This window comes from Phalacrocorax aristotelis, chromosome 2 (genome assembly GCF_949628215.1).
Source record: "Phalacrocorax aristotelis chromosome 2, bGulAri2.1, whole genome shotgun sequence".
Taxonomy (NCBI): Eukaryota; Metazoa; Chordata; class Aves; order Suliformes; family Phalacrocoracidae; genus Phalacrocorax; species Phalacrocorax aristotelis.
Window position 1 is genome coordinate 58,098,759 of NC_134277.1, and position 17,621 is coordinate 58,116,379.

General features: G+C 41.3%; 1 protein-coding gene across 4 annotated transcripts in view; it reads left to right on the forward strand.

Moving 5' to 3' along the window:
* The window catches only part of HECW1 (HECT, C2 and WW domain containing E3 ubiquitin protein ligase 1), a 271,517-nt gene extending 254,772 nt beyond the window's left edge, over window positions 1–16,745 (forward strand). For all 4 annotated transcript variants that reach the window (XM_075083715.1, XM_075083717.1, XM_075083719.1 and 1 more), the window contains 4 exons: window positions 2,554–2,700; window positions 4,048–4,162; window positions 5,416–5,614; window positions 14,123–16,745. In XM_075083715.1, coding sequence (XP_074939816.1) covers window positions 2,554–2,700; window positions 4,048–4,162; window positions 5,416–5,614; window positions 14,123–14,234 — 573 coding nt within the window. In that variant the 3' untranslated portion in view covers window positions 14,235–16,745. The remainder of the gene's footprint in view (window positions 1–2,553; window positions 2,701–4,047; window positions 4,163–5,415; window positions 5,615–14,122) is intronic.
* Window positions 16,746–17,621: the final 876 nt, after the last annotated feature.

Consider the following 17,621-nt stretch of genomic DNA (forward strand, 5'->3'; position numbering starts at 1 on the left):
AGGAGTCTGTTGTGGAAGATAAGAGATGGCTCCAAAGAGAACAGAAACAAAATCACAATTTGTTGTAAGTGCTGTTATATGAAAGCAAAAGAACAGCAAAAGCCAGATTTTTATCCCAGTTCACATGTTGTCTAGTACTTTATTTCATAGACACTAGACACTAACCTTGCTAGATCTAGTCATGGGGGAAAAAGTGGTTCTTGCTGTGCATTACAACAGTCAAAATCCAGGAGTCCTAAATGAAAGTGAGATTTTCCCCCTTCTGAAATTTGCTGAGTGTTGACAACAAAATAACGAAGAAATCACGATCACATTTTATGCTCACAGATGGGTCTCAGTTGGAAATTCTTGCATGCCAAGAGTATCTGACCACTTAAATGCCACCTGAACATTGCTTTGCTGCATACATGTGCAAGTGTAGGTCACAGTGGGAGCTCTGCTAATATTTGGGAAGCTGGATTTTAAGGTTTGGGTAAGGGAAACAAGAAGTAGCGACTGTTTGAGAAGCTGTGTGGTAGATCAGTTACAGCCCTTTTGTCCTGCTTCCGCAATTATGGACCAGTCACTACTACTTTCATTTTTTCTTTCTTATCTCATCGCTGATGTGTATTTAGCTTTTAAACCTTTTTGGCCAAATCTTCTTTCTTGGTACCTTTTTTATTAGAGTTTACTACTGAGAAGCTCTAGCCCTCTTGCATACTGGAGGCCAGAGCATTATTGTAATAGCGAAGATACCACGTCCAATCAAGCATCACACATTTTTGCTGGTGGGGACTGGATGCCAATTTGAGAATTTTGCTTGTAAGACAGAGAGGTGTCATTTGCTTGTGACCCTAAGTACTTTCTCATGCTTTTACCCAGTAGAAAGTGTTCTTCCAGGCCTGTCTTTGAGCTCTAGATCTCTATATGTGGATAGGGCCTGTCTCCTGAGCCCTGGCAATTGCTCTAGTCAGGTAAAATGAACGGGCTAGATCGGTTGAAAAGTCTCCTTGCTAACACCGATACCTGACTCTGAATTCTAGCTTGCAGCTGTGGTTAATGCCTCTATGAACAAGAAAGAAAAAATAGGGGTACATTGCTATTGACTGCTTGCCTCCAATTCTAGATAACTGTTTTTGAAATTATATGGATAATGAGAAGTTGAAGAAATCACCAGCATGTCTAGGTGTTTGTGGGAAGTCTTGCAGGGGATTTAGGACACCTGGACTTACAGTTGTTCTTAAAGCTAGACAGTGTTTAGTCATTGGTTTTGACAGATATATCTTAATGCCGCACAGTGTTGAAGAAGCATGGCAACTGGGCCAGAGTCTTACCCTCTGGACAATGCAGCATTGCTTATATAATGGTGATGCACTGATGTACATTTGGGAATTTGACCTGAACCAGCTGAGAATTCTTAACTCATTACAACCAACCTTACTTGTTCTTGCTGTTTCTCAACAAAGCTACAGATTAGATGACTCATTGAGTGTTTCCATAATTCATGATGTTACAACAGGTCCCTCAAGCAAAGTGACCTAAATACTATATATGCTGTCTGCTGTCTGTTGGGCTAATAAATAGATAATAATATAAATAATTTGTAAATAATACAAATAATGAATATGTATTCATGCAGCTCATTTACTACCTCTGTTAGACACATTGTTGCAGCAGCAGAAAACTGAAGAGAGCAAAACATTCTTCCTTTTAAATCCACTAGATTGAATGTGAAAATAATTGCAAGATAAATATTATTTTCTGTCACATGTGAGGAGTATGCGCTTGCTGGGTGGAATCTAGATTGATTCCTTAAATGCCTTCTCAATCTTAAGCCTTAGTAACTCAAGCAGACTAAATTAACCATTAAAATGCAATGAAATGCTGTAGGTCTTGTTTTTTAAAAAAATGTTATTTACAGTATAAACACTTCTCAGGTTTGGATGGCTGATACAAAACTGTGAATCCCCCCCGTGACTATATTTGTCATCTGTGCAGGGTGCTGTACAGTTCTTATTTAGGTAGTGTATTAGGAATATTAATTTTGTGATAATTTCTTTGGCTTTTGGCATTTCTGAGTAAACACTTTTATTAGCACTTGGGAAAGGGTAACAATTGTTGCCTAAGAGGCAAGTAGGTATCCCTTCTGTTTGGCAAAACAGTCTGCCTATTCCAGTACTGTGACTGCCTCTCCCTACTGTTGTTTCCCATACCGTCGCTTGGGTAATCTACAGCAAGTAGCAAGTTGGTGTGGTTGTCACCCTCTCTGCAGCTCCTGGAAGGGAAGGGAGAGGAGAAGGATGAAAAGATGGGCCAGAACAGCACATCGTACATGGCTTATGGATGGTGCTCTCCAAATCAATTTTTGCTGGTAGGTCCAGCTTCAGCTAGGGATAAGGCTAGCGCCAGGGCTGAGGGGGTATCCCTCATTATCCTTTTTGTTTCTACTGGAAATGGACAAGAGGTCGAAAGTCCAGAACTAGAAATATGGCTGTTCTATTTTTTCACTTACATTTTCAAAATACAACTTATGATCCATATGTTGTTACGCCACTATTTATCTTTGTTCTGTAGGTGACAGAAAGAGAGTTGAAATCTGGAGGGGCAAATACAGCAGTGACAGAGAAGAACAAAAAAGAGTACATTGAGAGAATGGTTAAGTGGCGAGTGGAACGAGGAGTGGTTCAGCAAACAGAGGCCCTGGTCCGTGGCTTCTACGAAGTAAGTAACAAAAAGATGCTCGCAGAGTCTTCCATTCCTCATCTGAATGAGATATACCCGTGGTTAAGCTATGCTTCATCGGTACCCTAGGACACAGATGGCAAGGAATTTGAGTGCCTGGATCTGTAGAGACAGGAACCTTGGATATGACATGCTTATCATTAAGGGAGAAAGAAAAGAAACGTGTGTTCTGAATATGGTAAAGCATAATGATCAAGAGTCAAGAAAGACACTGCTTTCCATTTCAAGCAGTAAGAGAAGTAGGCGTTTGCAAATTTTGTTTTTCCCTGCTATGATAGAAGGAAGATGGTGAAGAATTGTACACTTCACTGCAGAGCTGGTGTGACACACTGTGTAGTTAGGGACTCATTCCAGTAAAGTTGGTCCTAGGATGCAGTCAGCTATTATCTTATTACCATGGATGATGCTCCATTGTTGTCCCTGCATTTTGCTAATTTTGCTTTGCTTAAGACCTGGATCTGAGAACATCCTTCTGGCAGTGCTGCTACAAGGACTGCCAAAGACTGGATGAAAACCTGTGGCTTTGCAGACCAAATCATGTAGTCACCTGTTCTTGCCCCCCTTACTAATCATATTCAGACATGTATCTTGCCCTGGCAGTTCTGTAATATAAGTAAAAGTTATGGGCTGCCTCGCAGAGGGAAGTAAACTGAAAGAATGGCAACCCTGGAAAATGAAACAGTAGATACGGACACACAGAATAGTGCTGGTAACTGATGGCTCCAAGCAGTCGTGCACTGACATTTACTTGGGGTGGAAGCCAGTGAGGGTGGCTTTGTAGCTGAATAGACTTGATCAGCCCTTTCCTGTAGAAAGGGGTTGGCTAAGTGAGTCCATACAGTTTACTAAAGTGTTCATATGGTTACCTAGGTTTTTCTCCCAGTGAATCCTGCAGGTTTTTGGTTTCACATAGAGAAGAAAGTGAACCTCAGCTGCATCTTCAGTGGATGAAGACCTGAGGGCACTTCTACACAACTGTAATCAAATTCCAATGCAAAACATATAAAATATATTGTCCATATTATAAATCAAAATCACTTGTCAGAATGAATGTAACAATGAAGAATGTTCTGCACAGATTATGCCCTGCCACTTGCATTGTTTCATTCTGGTCAAATCTCATTTGTCATTGTTGTTTGCAGCTCAAAACATCAGCAGACTCCCTGTAGAAGAGCACAGATTTATCAGCAGAGGAGTGGAAGTTAGCTGTCAGCATGCAGACTTCGTCAGAATAAAGACCTGGCTATCAGAGCCATAGGTTTATGAGACATTGCAGCTGCTTTATTTCCACTCTGAAACTGTGCTTACAAGTGTTTTTTGTTCCAGGTTGTAGACTCCAGGCTTGTCTCTGTTTTTGATGCCAGAGAACTGGAGCTGGTTATAGCTGGCACTGCAGAAATAGATCTCAATGACTGGCGTAACAACACAGAATATCGTGGAGGTAAACTGCCTGCTGATGCTTACTAGTATCTTGACTGTTTTCAGTCCAAAACGTGGAAGACTTGGTCCATCTTTTCCTTCTGTCTTTCCTGAGGGAAATACCCCATTTTGTTCAGGAAGTTTTTGTGAAGAATAACTCATTAAATAAGTAAGATCTCAGGTCTGGATCAACAGATGTAATAATACTGAAATTGCTTCTGTTACTTCTATCCGGATTTTACCCACTCAACTCCTAACAGGAGTTTTGGCCATTAAGGACTGAAAAGGATTTGCAGTATTAGATCTAAAAGTTACTACTCAGATGACTGTAAAGGAACTCCTGGCCTTGCTGAATGTAATATGACAAGTCCTCTTGGCTTCAGCAGGGAGCTGAATTCAAGAGCTGAATTTCGTGGTTCCCAGTTACACTTCAACAAACTACAGATCAAACTACAGACCATCCCCTAAGCCTAAAATGCGTCAAGTCGGATATTTTCCCTTCTCCTGTAATGTTTGGCCTGGTTTTGCTTTAAATGCTGAGCATGATTTATCCAGGCTGTCTTAGAAGATGGATAAATGTGAAATTCACCAGTCCTGCAGTACAAAAGGAAAGTCCCTGAGGGTCACATATCCTCCCCTGAAATACAAGGTTTAAGTCTTTGCTGCTCCCTGCCCAGCCCTTGCGTTACCTTGAAATACACAGCTTACCACAAGCACAGCTGGTATCCCAAGTTACCCTCCTCCCCCTTTTTTCTGTTTAGCTATTGAAACAGATTCAGCCTGGGTTTATGCTGTCTTTCACTAGCACAAACCAAGGCACAGAGCCCCTCAGGTGGGAAGTTTGCCAGGGAAGAGCTTGCGGCAACAAACTCCTCTCCATATGTTGAACACTATTGCTGTCCAAAGGAAAATTTATTTGGGAACCAGAAATTGTTAAGTCGTTAGGACTCGCACTGTGTGGCATATGGCAGTTGGTCTTTTATATCTCATGCAGGTAGCCCCAGTTCTTGCCAAGGGATTTGTCAGAGGCCAGTGTACCTCAAATACATATATTTGAGTTTCAGGGTTTCAAATGAGTTAGTAATATTATAGTATCCACCACTAGGACAAGATGGGGGCTGGGACCTACTGCTTACCAAGAACAAGCTTTATTGTTAGGTTAGGATCTTTTCAGCAGAAGATCTACTGCCCCATGCTAGAGGGAACATATTTTGATGTTACACTTCCCACTTGGAGGGAGTGATTTTAATTTCTCTCTCTTGCTTCTTGGTTTAGGTTACCATGATGGACACATAGTAATACGGTGGTTCTGGGCAGCAGTGGAGAGATTTAACAATGAGCAGAGACTCCGGTTGTTGCAGTTTGTCACTGGAACATCAAGCGTGCCATACGAGGGCTTTGCAGCTCTCCGAGGGAGCAATGGGCTACGGCGCTTCTGTATAGAGAAATGGGGGAAAATAACCTCCCTCCCAAGGTATGTCCTAACTAGGATACAAAAACAGAAGTTCTGTGAGAAAGGTGAGCCTGGTACTTTTTTTTGCATATCTCTGCCAGTGAAAGACAATGAATACAGTAAGGACATCCTAAAACAGCAAAGAATCGATTATCAGTTTGTTCTGTAATTACATTCAGAGAAAAGTGTTTTCTTTTGCTGCCTTTTGGATTTGCAAGCTCAATTTAAGCTACTTTGAATCTTGGGAAATGGTTAAGATAAAGATTTCCATAGGTCCAAACCTAGTTCTCTTGATTCTGGAACAGATCCAGACCAGCAGGAGCCTGTAAGCTGACACTCTTCCCTTTACTTCCAAAATACTAGTAAAAATACTTGTGAGTTTACAGAGCCATGAAAGCCAGAACCTGTCTCTGAGTTTTGGCCAGAGACCTGAGTGTAATCCCTTCATTTGTTCTGATGGCTCCAGTTTTAAATCATGAGGAAGCTTAGTGAAGGGTCTTCAGACCATGTGGTGATAATACCCAATTTGTTACATCTAGTTCAGTCAGCCAGCTAGGAGCAAATGAGCCATAATGTCATACAGAGTCAACAGGCTTCACAGTGCTTCCCAAAGGAGGGGTCATCTTCCTTTCCGGAACAAAGAGACTGGGGCACAGGGGGGTGGTCTGACTTGCCAAAGGCCACCCAAGAGAGTCATGGCACAGCCAGCTTTGAGTTCTGCTCCAGAACTTTATCCACGACCAGCACTCATCCCTCCTCAGTGAAGTGAGGTACCTTCTATTGAATGTCCTTACAGTTGCCCAAGGCTCTACCCCACTGAGATTACAGAGCATTTTTCATGGGGCCACATCTCAGCACCTGAGATCTTTTGCTACGTGACCCTTTTACATAACATTTGCCCTCCAAAGCATGCTTTCTTCCTGCTCTTATCATTTGCTCTCAGCCACAGTCCAAAATAGGCTACCTTCATGACACAGAAAAAAAATGTCTTCTCACAGACCTTGCAGATATATTCAGACAATCAATTAACAATGGGTCTGGTCCAGTTTTCTAGTTACTTGACATGCATGTCATTTACCAAGAAGGATACTATAAGGCATGGATTTGAGCAGACCTCCAGAGTCCTCTGGAGAGGGAAAGTCCAAATATGGTCACCTTCTTAGTACAAGCCTGCTAAAGTCCATGCTTATGCGGTGGGGAGAACAGGAGCTGGACTAGGGCACTACATCTGCAGACATTCTAAACTGACATCTTACACTGACTCCCTCTAAAATCAGGAAAAGGAAAGTGATTTTAAGGCACAATTCATCCCACCTGAACACAGAATTTTAAAATAGCTCAGTTGAATCACACCTGGTACGTTCTGATTTATGTCCAATGACCATAAAGACTCTATGGAGACTATACAGATAGCTAGAGTCTACCTGAAACCTAGATGTAGGCACTGAGATTTAAAAACAGATTAAAACATGTAAGGTCATGAGATGACTCATGCCCTCTGAGCTTCAGCCAGTAATGGGGAAAGAAAGCCTGAGAACTACAGTTTGCTATGCGTAGGCCTGATCGTCCTTTTCCTATATATACAGTCTGGTTCTATGTAAGGTTTTCAGAGCTGACCAAGGGCATTTCTGCCTGTAAACAGGCAGCAAATGGGAGTCACAGACTTGTGCAGCATTTCTGCAGAGCTCGCTTCCACTCCTTCTGGGATGGCAGGGGGCGAGAGGGGAGGGTGGACCTTGGCGTGTGCACAGAAAATGCCCTGGGCTGACCCATCAAGTTCTGAAAAGGTAATTGGCCTCTTTCTGCTCTGCTTAACTTTCTTTGTGAACCTAGGCATTACTTATGACCTAGATTCAGTTAGCCCCAAGATATTCACATTAACGACTTCATGTTTGTCTGCTGATCACCGAACTTGTTGCTCTCCCTCGAAGAGGCCTCTTTTCCAGGTGAAAGTTATTAGCACCTTTTAGAAGTCTTAGAGCTTTGCATTCATTTTAGCCAGGGGAAAGAGAAACAACACTTGCTCATGGGGAATAAACACAGCTTGATCACCATGAATTATTACCTGCATTTTTATAAAATTATGGGGTGCTGCCAAGTATACACAGTGTTAAGAAATACATAAAACACACAGGCTAAACCTGGAGGCTCCCTAAATCCTTAGTTAAGCAACTAAATAAATGTTATTTTAAGCTTTTTTTAAATGCCTGATTATGGTTTGCTTGTGTTTATTTAGATTTACTTCCATATTTACTTAGCCTTAGAGGCTAAAACAGGTCATATGTCATATCCTGTAGGCCTTTTGGCCCCTGTGATATGAGTGTAAGTAACTTTAGCTGTTTAAAACAAACCACACACAACAAATTCCCTTGTCCTTCTAAAAATTCCTACAATTCCACAGTGAGAGTTACCCTTGCTCCACATTTTCAAAGTCCTAGGGAAAAAAAAAAACCCAGCTTTCTCATGTCTTAACAATCATCACATTTAGTTGTTTATGTCCATAGGTGTGGATTGCACCGCTTAATTACTGGCGTTAGTTCTTAAGCCCTGACCCAATAAACGCGGTGCTGTGAGAGGTGTTATGGAAGCTTGCATAAAGCTGATGCATTTGGCTTTCCTGACATCCAGGTAGATGGTGGGTCACTGGGAATTGGTTAGTCTCACCTTTGGGTTTTCAGCTGCTTTAAAAAGTATTGAGATAACTTTTAGCTGTATCAGGAGAGTCCAGGACACTTTCTGTATTCTCTCAGTCCTGCTCCAGACGGCTGAAGTAGTTAGGTGACTCTCCCTTTCATCTTGTTCTTACACTTTGGCAATGGAGCATGCAACTGCCATTTGCTTACAGTGAGCAAAGATGCGGTAATACCTAAACCAGCCATGCTTTTGCACTGGTGATAGCAACATGGCACTCCCAGAAAAGAGGCATGGTGTGAATTTCTAAAACGCAACACTTTTTGAAGAAAAATCACTAATACATAATGCCTAGAGTGCTTCTTGAAAGCACTGAGGATAAGCAAAGCTTCTTCAGGAAGGTTGAGAATCCAGTAACTTCATTCTAAATTGGTGCACTTGTTCATCAGTACCAGTTCCCTTACATGAGCAGGGTAATGGTGCTGTAGTATGTTCATGTGAGGCAAATAAGAGTTAGATTACACCAGTGGATTGTTTCTGGAGTGTGAGTGTGTACCAGACACATTATTCCTATCTATATTTACTTTGAGTCCACACACGTTAGAAAGTCAAAGTGCATACAGCTCAGCGATGCTGCTCTAATTCCAGATCTGTAGATGATGACCCTAAAGCAGGTTCCAAAGAGACTGCCAGATTTACTTATCTGGCAGCGTACATCTACAGTGTGGTTTCTTCCTAACTGAGGTAGCTTGTCAGATGAAATAACACTAAATAGGTAACAGCTTCAACCACTTGTTCATCAAGGTTGAGTTTTACTCTCCCTATCTAATATGCAGAACTTTCTCCCAAAATAAAGCAGTTACAAAATTTACTTCCTTTAGCAGGTTACTTGAGTAGGGATTGATGGAGAATTCTTCCAGCTATAGCCTCTTCTGAAGCAGGAAGCCTCTCTTCACCTTTCCTGGGTCATGCAGATATTTACTGTGGAACCAGCTTTAGCAGTAGTTTTGCAAGAACTTATTCTTTGTTCCCTACTAAACATTAATGAACAGACACTGGCATTCTACCTGGATTAACATAGCTTCATCTGATATTGTGGGAGCAGAACTCCTGGCTCAAAACAAACCTGTGCAAAGAACTAGCAGTGTTTTCTACTATAGCTAGAGGAGACAACAGTTCCCTCTTCTTAAAACCTCAGCCTGAAAAAGTGCTCAGTGCCTACAAATGCCACTGCCCCATCTTCAGGTTGTGCTCCACTCCTGTCAGCTCCAAGGTTATTTCTGTCTGAGTATTGGTTAAGTAAGGACCTCAGCATATAACCCAGCGATTCAAATAATCACATTTGACGCAATGAGGTCACTTGCCTTGTCAGTGCTGAGCTGCAACTACCCTTTCATCAAAAGAGATTTTAATTCAGCAGAGTAATATTAGTGATTACCGCCATACTGTCTGTGGTTTATGTATGATAAAGATTACCAGTGCTAGCAAATATCTGATGTTTTGTAAGAGAATTCTGTCCCTCTCTATTAGATGATCAAGTACTTAATCACCCCAGAATCCCATATAGCAATTAAACAAAGACTGTGTATGACTACAAAGAACTCTGTTCTCATAATTTCCGTCTTTCCCAGTGGATTGCTGCCTTTTATCATTCCTTATCTCCCATCCGTCTTCTCTTTCCTCTTTTCTCACATACAACAGAAAAACCATCTACAAATCTACATTAATCTATTAAGCAGTGGTTCCCAGACAGCATATAAGTGTTCCTTCTTACAAAAGGAACAAAAGTTGATACCTGTGGGTTCTGAGGTTGATCAAACAGGGGTTTGTGGGTTCTTCTCCAGAAAACAAGGTGAAAACAAGGAAGTGACGAAGAAAAGAGTGCAAAAATCCTAAAAGCTTACACTTATAATATTTAAAGAGAATTCATAAAAGAAATAGCATGGCACTGTGAACAGTGAGCAGGATAAACGGTTCAGACCCACCAAAACTACCCTGAGCAATACAGACAGACTGCCAGGATGTTGTGGTTTAACTCCAGCCACCAGCTAAGCACCACGCAGCTGCTCGCTCTCTCCCCCCTCAGTGGGATGGGAGAGAGAATCAGAAGGGTGAAAGTGAGAAAACTCATGGGTTGAGATAAAGACAGTTTAACAGGAAAAGCAAAAGCCATGCATGCAAGCAAAGCAAAACATGGAATTCATTCACTCCTTCCCATAGGCAGGCAGGTGCTCAGCCGTCTCCAGGAAAGCAGGGCTCCATCATGCATAACGGTTACTTGGGAAGACAAACACCATCACTCAAAATGTCCTCCGCTTCCTTTTTCTTTCCCCAGCTTTATATGCTGAGCATGACGTCATATGGTATAGAATATCCCTTTGGTCAGTTGAGGTCATCTGTCCCGGCTGTGTCCCCTCCCGGCTTCTTGTGCACCCCCAGCGTCCTCACTGGTGGGGTGGGGTGAGAAGCAGGAAAGGCCTTGACTCTGAGTAAGTGCTTCTCAGCAGTAACTAAAACATCTCCATGTTATCAACACTGTTTCCAGCTCAAATCCAAATTATAGCCCCGTAACAGCTGCTATGAAGAAAATTACCCAGCCAAAACCAGCACACAGGAAGAATGAAATGTTAAGTGGTCTATTTACTGCTTTACTTACTGGAGGATTAGGGCACATGAGGGTCAGAGTTGGTTTACATGACTTTGTCTTGCATTTTCTTCTACAGAAGCCAGAATACTTTCCATAAAAGCTCTTACCAGTCTAATTCTTATTCCAGATCTCTCACTCCTTGAACACCCTCTCAAATGTCAGCAGGCTTATGTGGTAGGAGGCTTAATCAAGGGAAGAAAGACTTTTCTCATTGCAGTGACTGTTTCTTGCACTGCTGATGTACTGTTTTCACCGCAATATGTGCAGCAAGCCCAGTACTACAAAGTAGCAAGTGTCTCCTGGACTATGCTTACTGTAGTCACTCTCACTGGGATCAGTAGTGAGGGGTCAACACTATTCAGGAGGGACTTACCCCTTTGGAGGACAAGGCATGGAGTTAGGCAACAGTGGATGTTATGAAAAATATCCTTGCCTCTGACTTGCCCTCTGTACTGCAGCATCACACAGCAATGTGGTATAACAGACTAGAGGCTGAGCAATTTGTCTTTAGTCTGGTTTGGAAAATAAAGGTTTCATGTTACAGTTGTGAGAGGCAAAGGCGCTATGCACAGCAATACTGAGGAGAGAGGGATCACTGAATGAGAATGAGTCCCAATCAACCCTCTCTCTTATTTCAGGTGAGGCAGAATATGTTCTTCAGTTAAACAAGTAGGCACTATGTCTGATCTTTGCAGCAAAGAACCGATCAGAGCCATTGCTGAATGTATACCAGCCAATTCTGCACATAATTATCTTGTTGTAAGGTTGAGTGGGCTTCACTGGCATCATTGGAGTTGCAGTTGATCCACATTAGCTTCACAGATCAGTATTTGAACTGAGGTTTTGCCCTTAGCAATGTATTGTGGTTTGCACCGTAAGTAGGTAGAAGTGTAAACCTAACCAGCATAGGGCTCCTGAAAATTACTTTTCATTTTTGATGTGATGTTGGGTTTTGGAGCGAAAGGTTTTTTTTCTATAAAGTCGTTGAACTGGAGAACACGAGAGTGTTGCTTGGCAAAATGCTTCAGTGTTTCTAGACACTGTAACTTTTTCTTCCTTTCTTTATAATAGTTTCTCCCCACAATAAATTTCTTGAGACCTTCTACAGAAGAGTCCACTTCTGTAAATCTCATAATAGGAAAAGGAATGGATCTTTTTGCTGAGTTTGGCTAGGTCAAGAATGACTAAAAGTCAACAGCGTTGCAAGGTTGTTTCATAACCAGTATGAAATGAGGTGGATGATGATCAGTCAAGATGAATGTCTGCAAGAAAGTTAACACTGGAGTCAGTGGCTGTGGATATGTCTGCTAGGATGCAAGACAGCGATGTCTGAGATGCTATGGTCTCATACGGTTAAATGTGCCACGGTTAAGTACCATACCAAGATATTACTTTAGGTTCAGCAAAGTTATATTAGGAGAATCCACACCTGAGCCACCATGACTATGCTTCTTCCAGTCCTGGAGCCAGGCAGCTGAGCTCCTCAAGACTGGCTGTCTCTGAATGGTGCTCTGATAAATGATAAACACATTCTGAATGGACTACAAGAACCCTTCAGTTAATTAATTCCCAGTGGTAGATACGTATTGGCAACAGATTGTAGAAACAACTTACGCTGCCAAAGATTGCTGAGATAACAATAAACAGTGCAGGGCTACTCATGGGTAATATACATGAGCTGCCATGTTTAATTTCAAGAGATGTATTAAATAATGACTTTATTAATGTTTCTTTTTCACTAACTCACATGTGTTCCCAGCTCATTTCCACAAATTCTGTGTTTATTGTACACTTTCTGAGAGTGACCAGCAAACAAATCTTCATTCAGAAGGGGAAAAGGATGGTAAAAGCTCTCCTAACTGAAATTATGCGATGCAGTGAAGATTACGTGCCTCTGGCTATTTCAGTTGCCTGATTGCTTTTAATGATTCACCATTGGTGCTTGATAAAACTCTCCCTCTGAATCTGCAAGTCTCAGGCCAGCCCATCCACAAGTATCATGTTTTTCTCACTTGGTGGGTGGCCTAAAAGATGACTAGCATGGTTTCAAATAGTTTCTCCAAGATAGCTCTTCGCTTCAGTTTTGAAGAAATAACATTGAATTAAAGTATGAGATAGAAAAGCTAAAAGTAAAATAACTTCACGGCTTCTAAAAATACTAGGGGCTGGGAGCTTAGGCTACGTTTGTTTCTGTAGGCTTTTGTCAATTCACATTTACTGGAGGGGCAAGAGGAAACAAAAGGATTTCTAGCACTGTGTAAAGCTCCAAGATAACTGAAAAAAATGAAACTATTTTAATGAAAATGTGCCCCCTCTGTTTGCCAAATGAGTTCTACATTTTTTCGGTCAGTTGAAACAGATGAACTGGTGGGGCAGGGACTGTTTCTTTGTTCCACATTTGTATAGCACCTCACACAGTGAAGTGCAGTCTGCATCTGGGTCTAATTGCTGCTACCAGAAAAGCTGCAACAAGGTGGAGGCACGTATGGAACCCGTTCCACAGCTTCTTTTGAGGGTGCTGCCAATTGGGGGTAAATATAATGATAAAACTGGGGGAAGAGAGGGTCATCAAGTTGGCAGTTTGGTCTGCACAAAATATTTTGCTTTTGCCTTGGCTACTACAAATAAATAACATTTAAAGGCCAGACTTGCAGCAGATGGCCAACAGCTGACTTACAGGAACATTTTCAGCAACCTTCCTTCTTCAGTGAGCAGATCCCTGAATGGTCTTTTACCAGTCAGCCCTGTCTCACTATAAACACATGCTGAGCCCATTCTGTCAGTATAGTTCATCGCATTATGCTTGTCCATTGGTGCAAAAGTTACTAGGTGCTCATATTGGATGTACAGCTGAGTTGCTTTTTTGTTTTGGAAAAACTCAAAGCAACTGAAATTATAGTAGTGGAGATTTCTCTCCATGAGGGCCTATACCCCAGCTCCTCAGTGGCCCCAGTGTTCTTCTCTGTGAAGATCCCTGCAAGATCTCTGCAACATCTAATGCAAGGATAGCAGAGAATGATGATGATACTTAGCTTGTGTCTTCTATTTGAAATATTCATGTGTGCGTGCATATACATTTCAGTACCTCAGGTTTTGGTGGAATTTGAGAGTTTTACTTCAATAGAATTTATTTTTATCTCTTTTGAGTGAACTTGAATGTTTTGAGTCTCAGTAGGAACTTGTTTTCTCAACTCTTATTTTCTCAATTTATTTAGATTAAACTTAACATATAGGATATTTTCCTTTTGCAGGGCACACACATGTTTCAACCGTTTGGATCTTCCACCTTACCCCTCATATTCTATGCTGTATGAAAAGCTGCTGACAGCTGTTGAAGAAACTAGCACCTTTGGACTTGAATGAGGGGGTTGAAGCACTTCTGGTGTTTTTCTGGCTGATGATGTCACCTTTCCTGTCCACCGTCATTTGATCTCGGTTTCCCATGTTTTTATTTTTGAAAACAAAACAAAAACAAAATCAAGATTGACAAAAGCTGTGCATGAAGAACTGCCGCCCTCTAAGATCTAACCTTCATGCTTTCATCCTGTTTCAAATGGACTGCTAGTCTGTATGCAATAGAAAAACAACTGTCTCAAGGTTTCTGTATATCTCTACATACCTCCATTAATAACAATGAAAATACAAATGCAAGTTACACTACACTTGACCAAATGTTAATAAATGTTTACTTCCACCTACGTTGATTAAAAAATAAAAACACCTCATCAAGCATTCCAAGCTTTTATATGCCCACATCTTCTAAACCAATTCACAGCCCATTTACTTCTTAACTGTTGAATCCAGTACTAGGAGCTGATCAAATATGTCTTCATCCATCCTTGTTTTCCCTGTATGTATTGTCCATCTGAGAGACACCTATGAGCAAAACTGAAATTTTTATATACGAACTCATGATCCACATCAGTTGCATCAGCTGGAACTGGCCCAGATACATGGTGCAGATAAGACCTTCAAAAACTAAAAAAACCCAACCTGTAACGCAATGCAAAGCATAACAGCAATTGTTATGATTGTTACTTGCCAGTACTGGAGAGAACTTGCACTTCAGAGATATTGGGAGGGGCATCTCCATTGTAATGTTTACCACACAAGAAGCACAAGGCTGTGCACACTCAAGAAGGATGTCTTATGTAGCATAAAGGACAAGGCTCCCTTACCTTAGTATTGTGTATGACAAGGAAAAGGGGAAATAAGAAGAATGTTCTACTCTTATGAATACCCTTGGGTCTGTTTACCAGATCTTTGTCTTCTGGTGTTTAAAATGCTCCTTTCCAAATGAGAAGTCTAGACAATCCCATCCCCTGTGTCGAAGCCATTTATTTTCCATCACACTGGGCTAATCTATGGTTGCTGGGGGCGGTTTTCGGTTCTGTCATATTTCTTTTCCTGTTCAGTGTGAATCTCCATAACCTCAAGAGTGGTTGTAGACAGAAGGTTTTCGTCTAGGGTCTATTAAATGAGAAGCTGCAGTGAATGAGGGTGCTTGTCAGGGATGAAGGGGATTGTAACTCTCTTTGGGTTAAGAATTTGTTGTACTTCCTCTTGTAGTAAGCCCAAAGGCCCTCCAGTCATGTTAGGTGCCACTAAACTAAAGTTCTAGCTCTTATTATGGCAGACATTAACCCTCTTCAGTTTGGTGTACTTTGTATTCCAACTATGAAGACAGGGAATGAAAGGAAAACAGCAGGAGGCTTGTCTTCAGATGGATTTTGCTGAGGCAAATTCTGAGGAAACACTGAGGCTGTTAAAATCAACCACACTGATTGTTTCCTATTTATTACTCTTTGCTGCCCTTGTTTTCGAAGACTAATCTCAGATTGAAAGTGTTTGTCTTAACTGGGAAAAGGAAATACAGAGTATCTTTACTTCTGACACTAAATATGTTAAAGGATGCATAAAATATGAAGAGAGAGACTGGTGAAGGGTAACTGAAGGTAAGTGAGAAGGTAACATCATAGTGTCTAGCAGCTCACATGAAATACCACACCCCTTGGGGGCTTGGTACTGGTAGTTTTGAGTTAGGTATGCTTCAGAAAACTGGAAAATCAGGAGATCAGTTCAATGTCTGACACATCTAAGTCCCGTAAGTTTTCTCTCTAGAGAAAAGGATTGGACCCTGCTTTCCCACTTATTTTTCTGGTTGCTATACAGAAAGTCATCACACTTGAAAAACTGCATTCTGAGAGTTTTAGATTGTTTTCCTGCTTTGATTCTTAGGTCAATAGGTGTTTGAAAGGTGATGGACCCAAACACATGTTTCTAAGCAGAAATAGTAGCTTTCGTTAATGATATATGAAATTGCCCCATTTGTTTCATTTCTGTGACTTTTCAGCCACTTTTGTAGTAATTTACTTTATGTCTTTTACTGAGAATCTATTTTATAGTACATGTTATTATTCTTATCGAGTACTCATCTTACAGTTGCATACAGAGGCTGCAGCTACCGGCCAGTTTCATTGTACCAGGCACTGAAAATTATTTCCACAAACGAGCTCTCAGGCATCTCTTTCACAAGACCAGCCCCACTGCGCAGTAGAGACAGAAACCTTAACTTTTTTCTGAGTGCTTCTGTCACATGCACCTGAAATACAACAGAGCAAGTCACACCAGGAGAGACTGAATAACAAAATCTTCCAATGTATGTAACTGCTGCCTCTTCACCACTGGGCCCCAAAATCCAGTGATTCCTGTATGGTTCCTGTTTTATTCCTGGAGATGTTACAACGTTACCTGCACTATGTCAAATGTTGGATGTCTTCTAACAGTAGAAGAAAAGAAAGAAAAGTATCCAACTTGTTGGTCGATGTTTGGCCAAGGAAAAGAGTGCATCAAGAGCTGTCTCATTAAGATAGTAAAAAAAGTAAAAAAAAAAAAAATCCAGTCTTTACAATACTGTATAGTTAAATTTTTTTAAGTATTTAAAAACTATATTTTATTAAGAAAAAGTGAAACTATTTTTTGTAGCATAATAAAAGATGTTTGTATTTCAGAGACAGCATCAAACCCCACTGATTGAAACAAGGAAGGCTTTCTCCTGAAATTCTTCACAACGCGTTCTGGCACTTGCCGTGCGCTAAGCTCAATTAAGTGTTACGCATCTCCATGTTTGGCAGATGCCATCTCAAGCACCTTGCAGGTTCCTGCTCCGGGAAACACATAGCATAGCCAGCTACTTCCCATCAAATTCCTTGGTCCAAGCTGTCTTCCAAGCACACAGCCTAGTATTTTTAAAAGGTTGCTTTCTTAGGTGACTGCGATGCCATCCAAGTAAGAAGGTCATGCAGATTTCCTTGCAAGTTTTTTTGGATGTGAATAGAGGAATAGAGGAAGACAGTTGACTATTTTCATAAAACAGAGAAAAAGAAAATGCCATACTCTGCTTTTCTTGCGTTCTGTCATTCCAGTCCTATCCCTCTCTCGTCCCAAATGCCTTACCCCAATAGGTTTTCAAACCCTGACATCACCTCTAGGATAGCTGGATCAACACTTCACAGTGTATTTCTCCATTCATTGCATCATACCATGGGCTGAATCCGGCCCCACTCGAGAGTGAAGGGGAAGCCATGCATCCAAGTGGCACCGTAGTGTTAGAGTGAGGCAGTGACTGGTGCCAACAGGAGAGAGGGAGGAACCCATCTCCCTTGCCCTGTTATTTAACCTGTGCATTATGCAATTAATTGACTTTGTTGTTGTAGTTATGCATATGCAAGGCATCTATCTTTCCTTGTT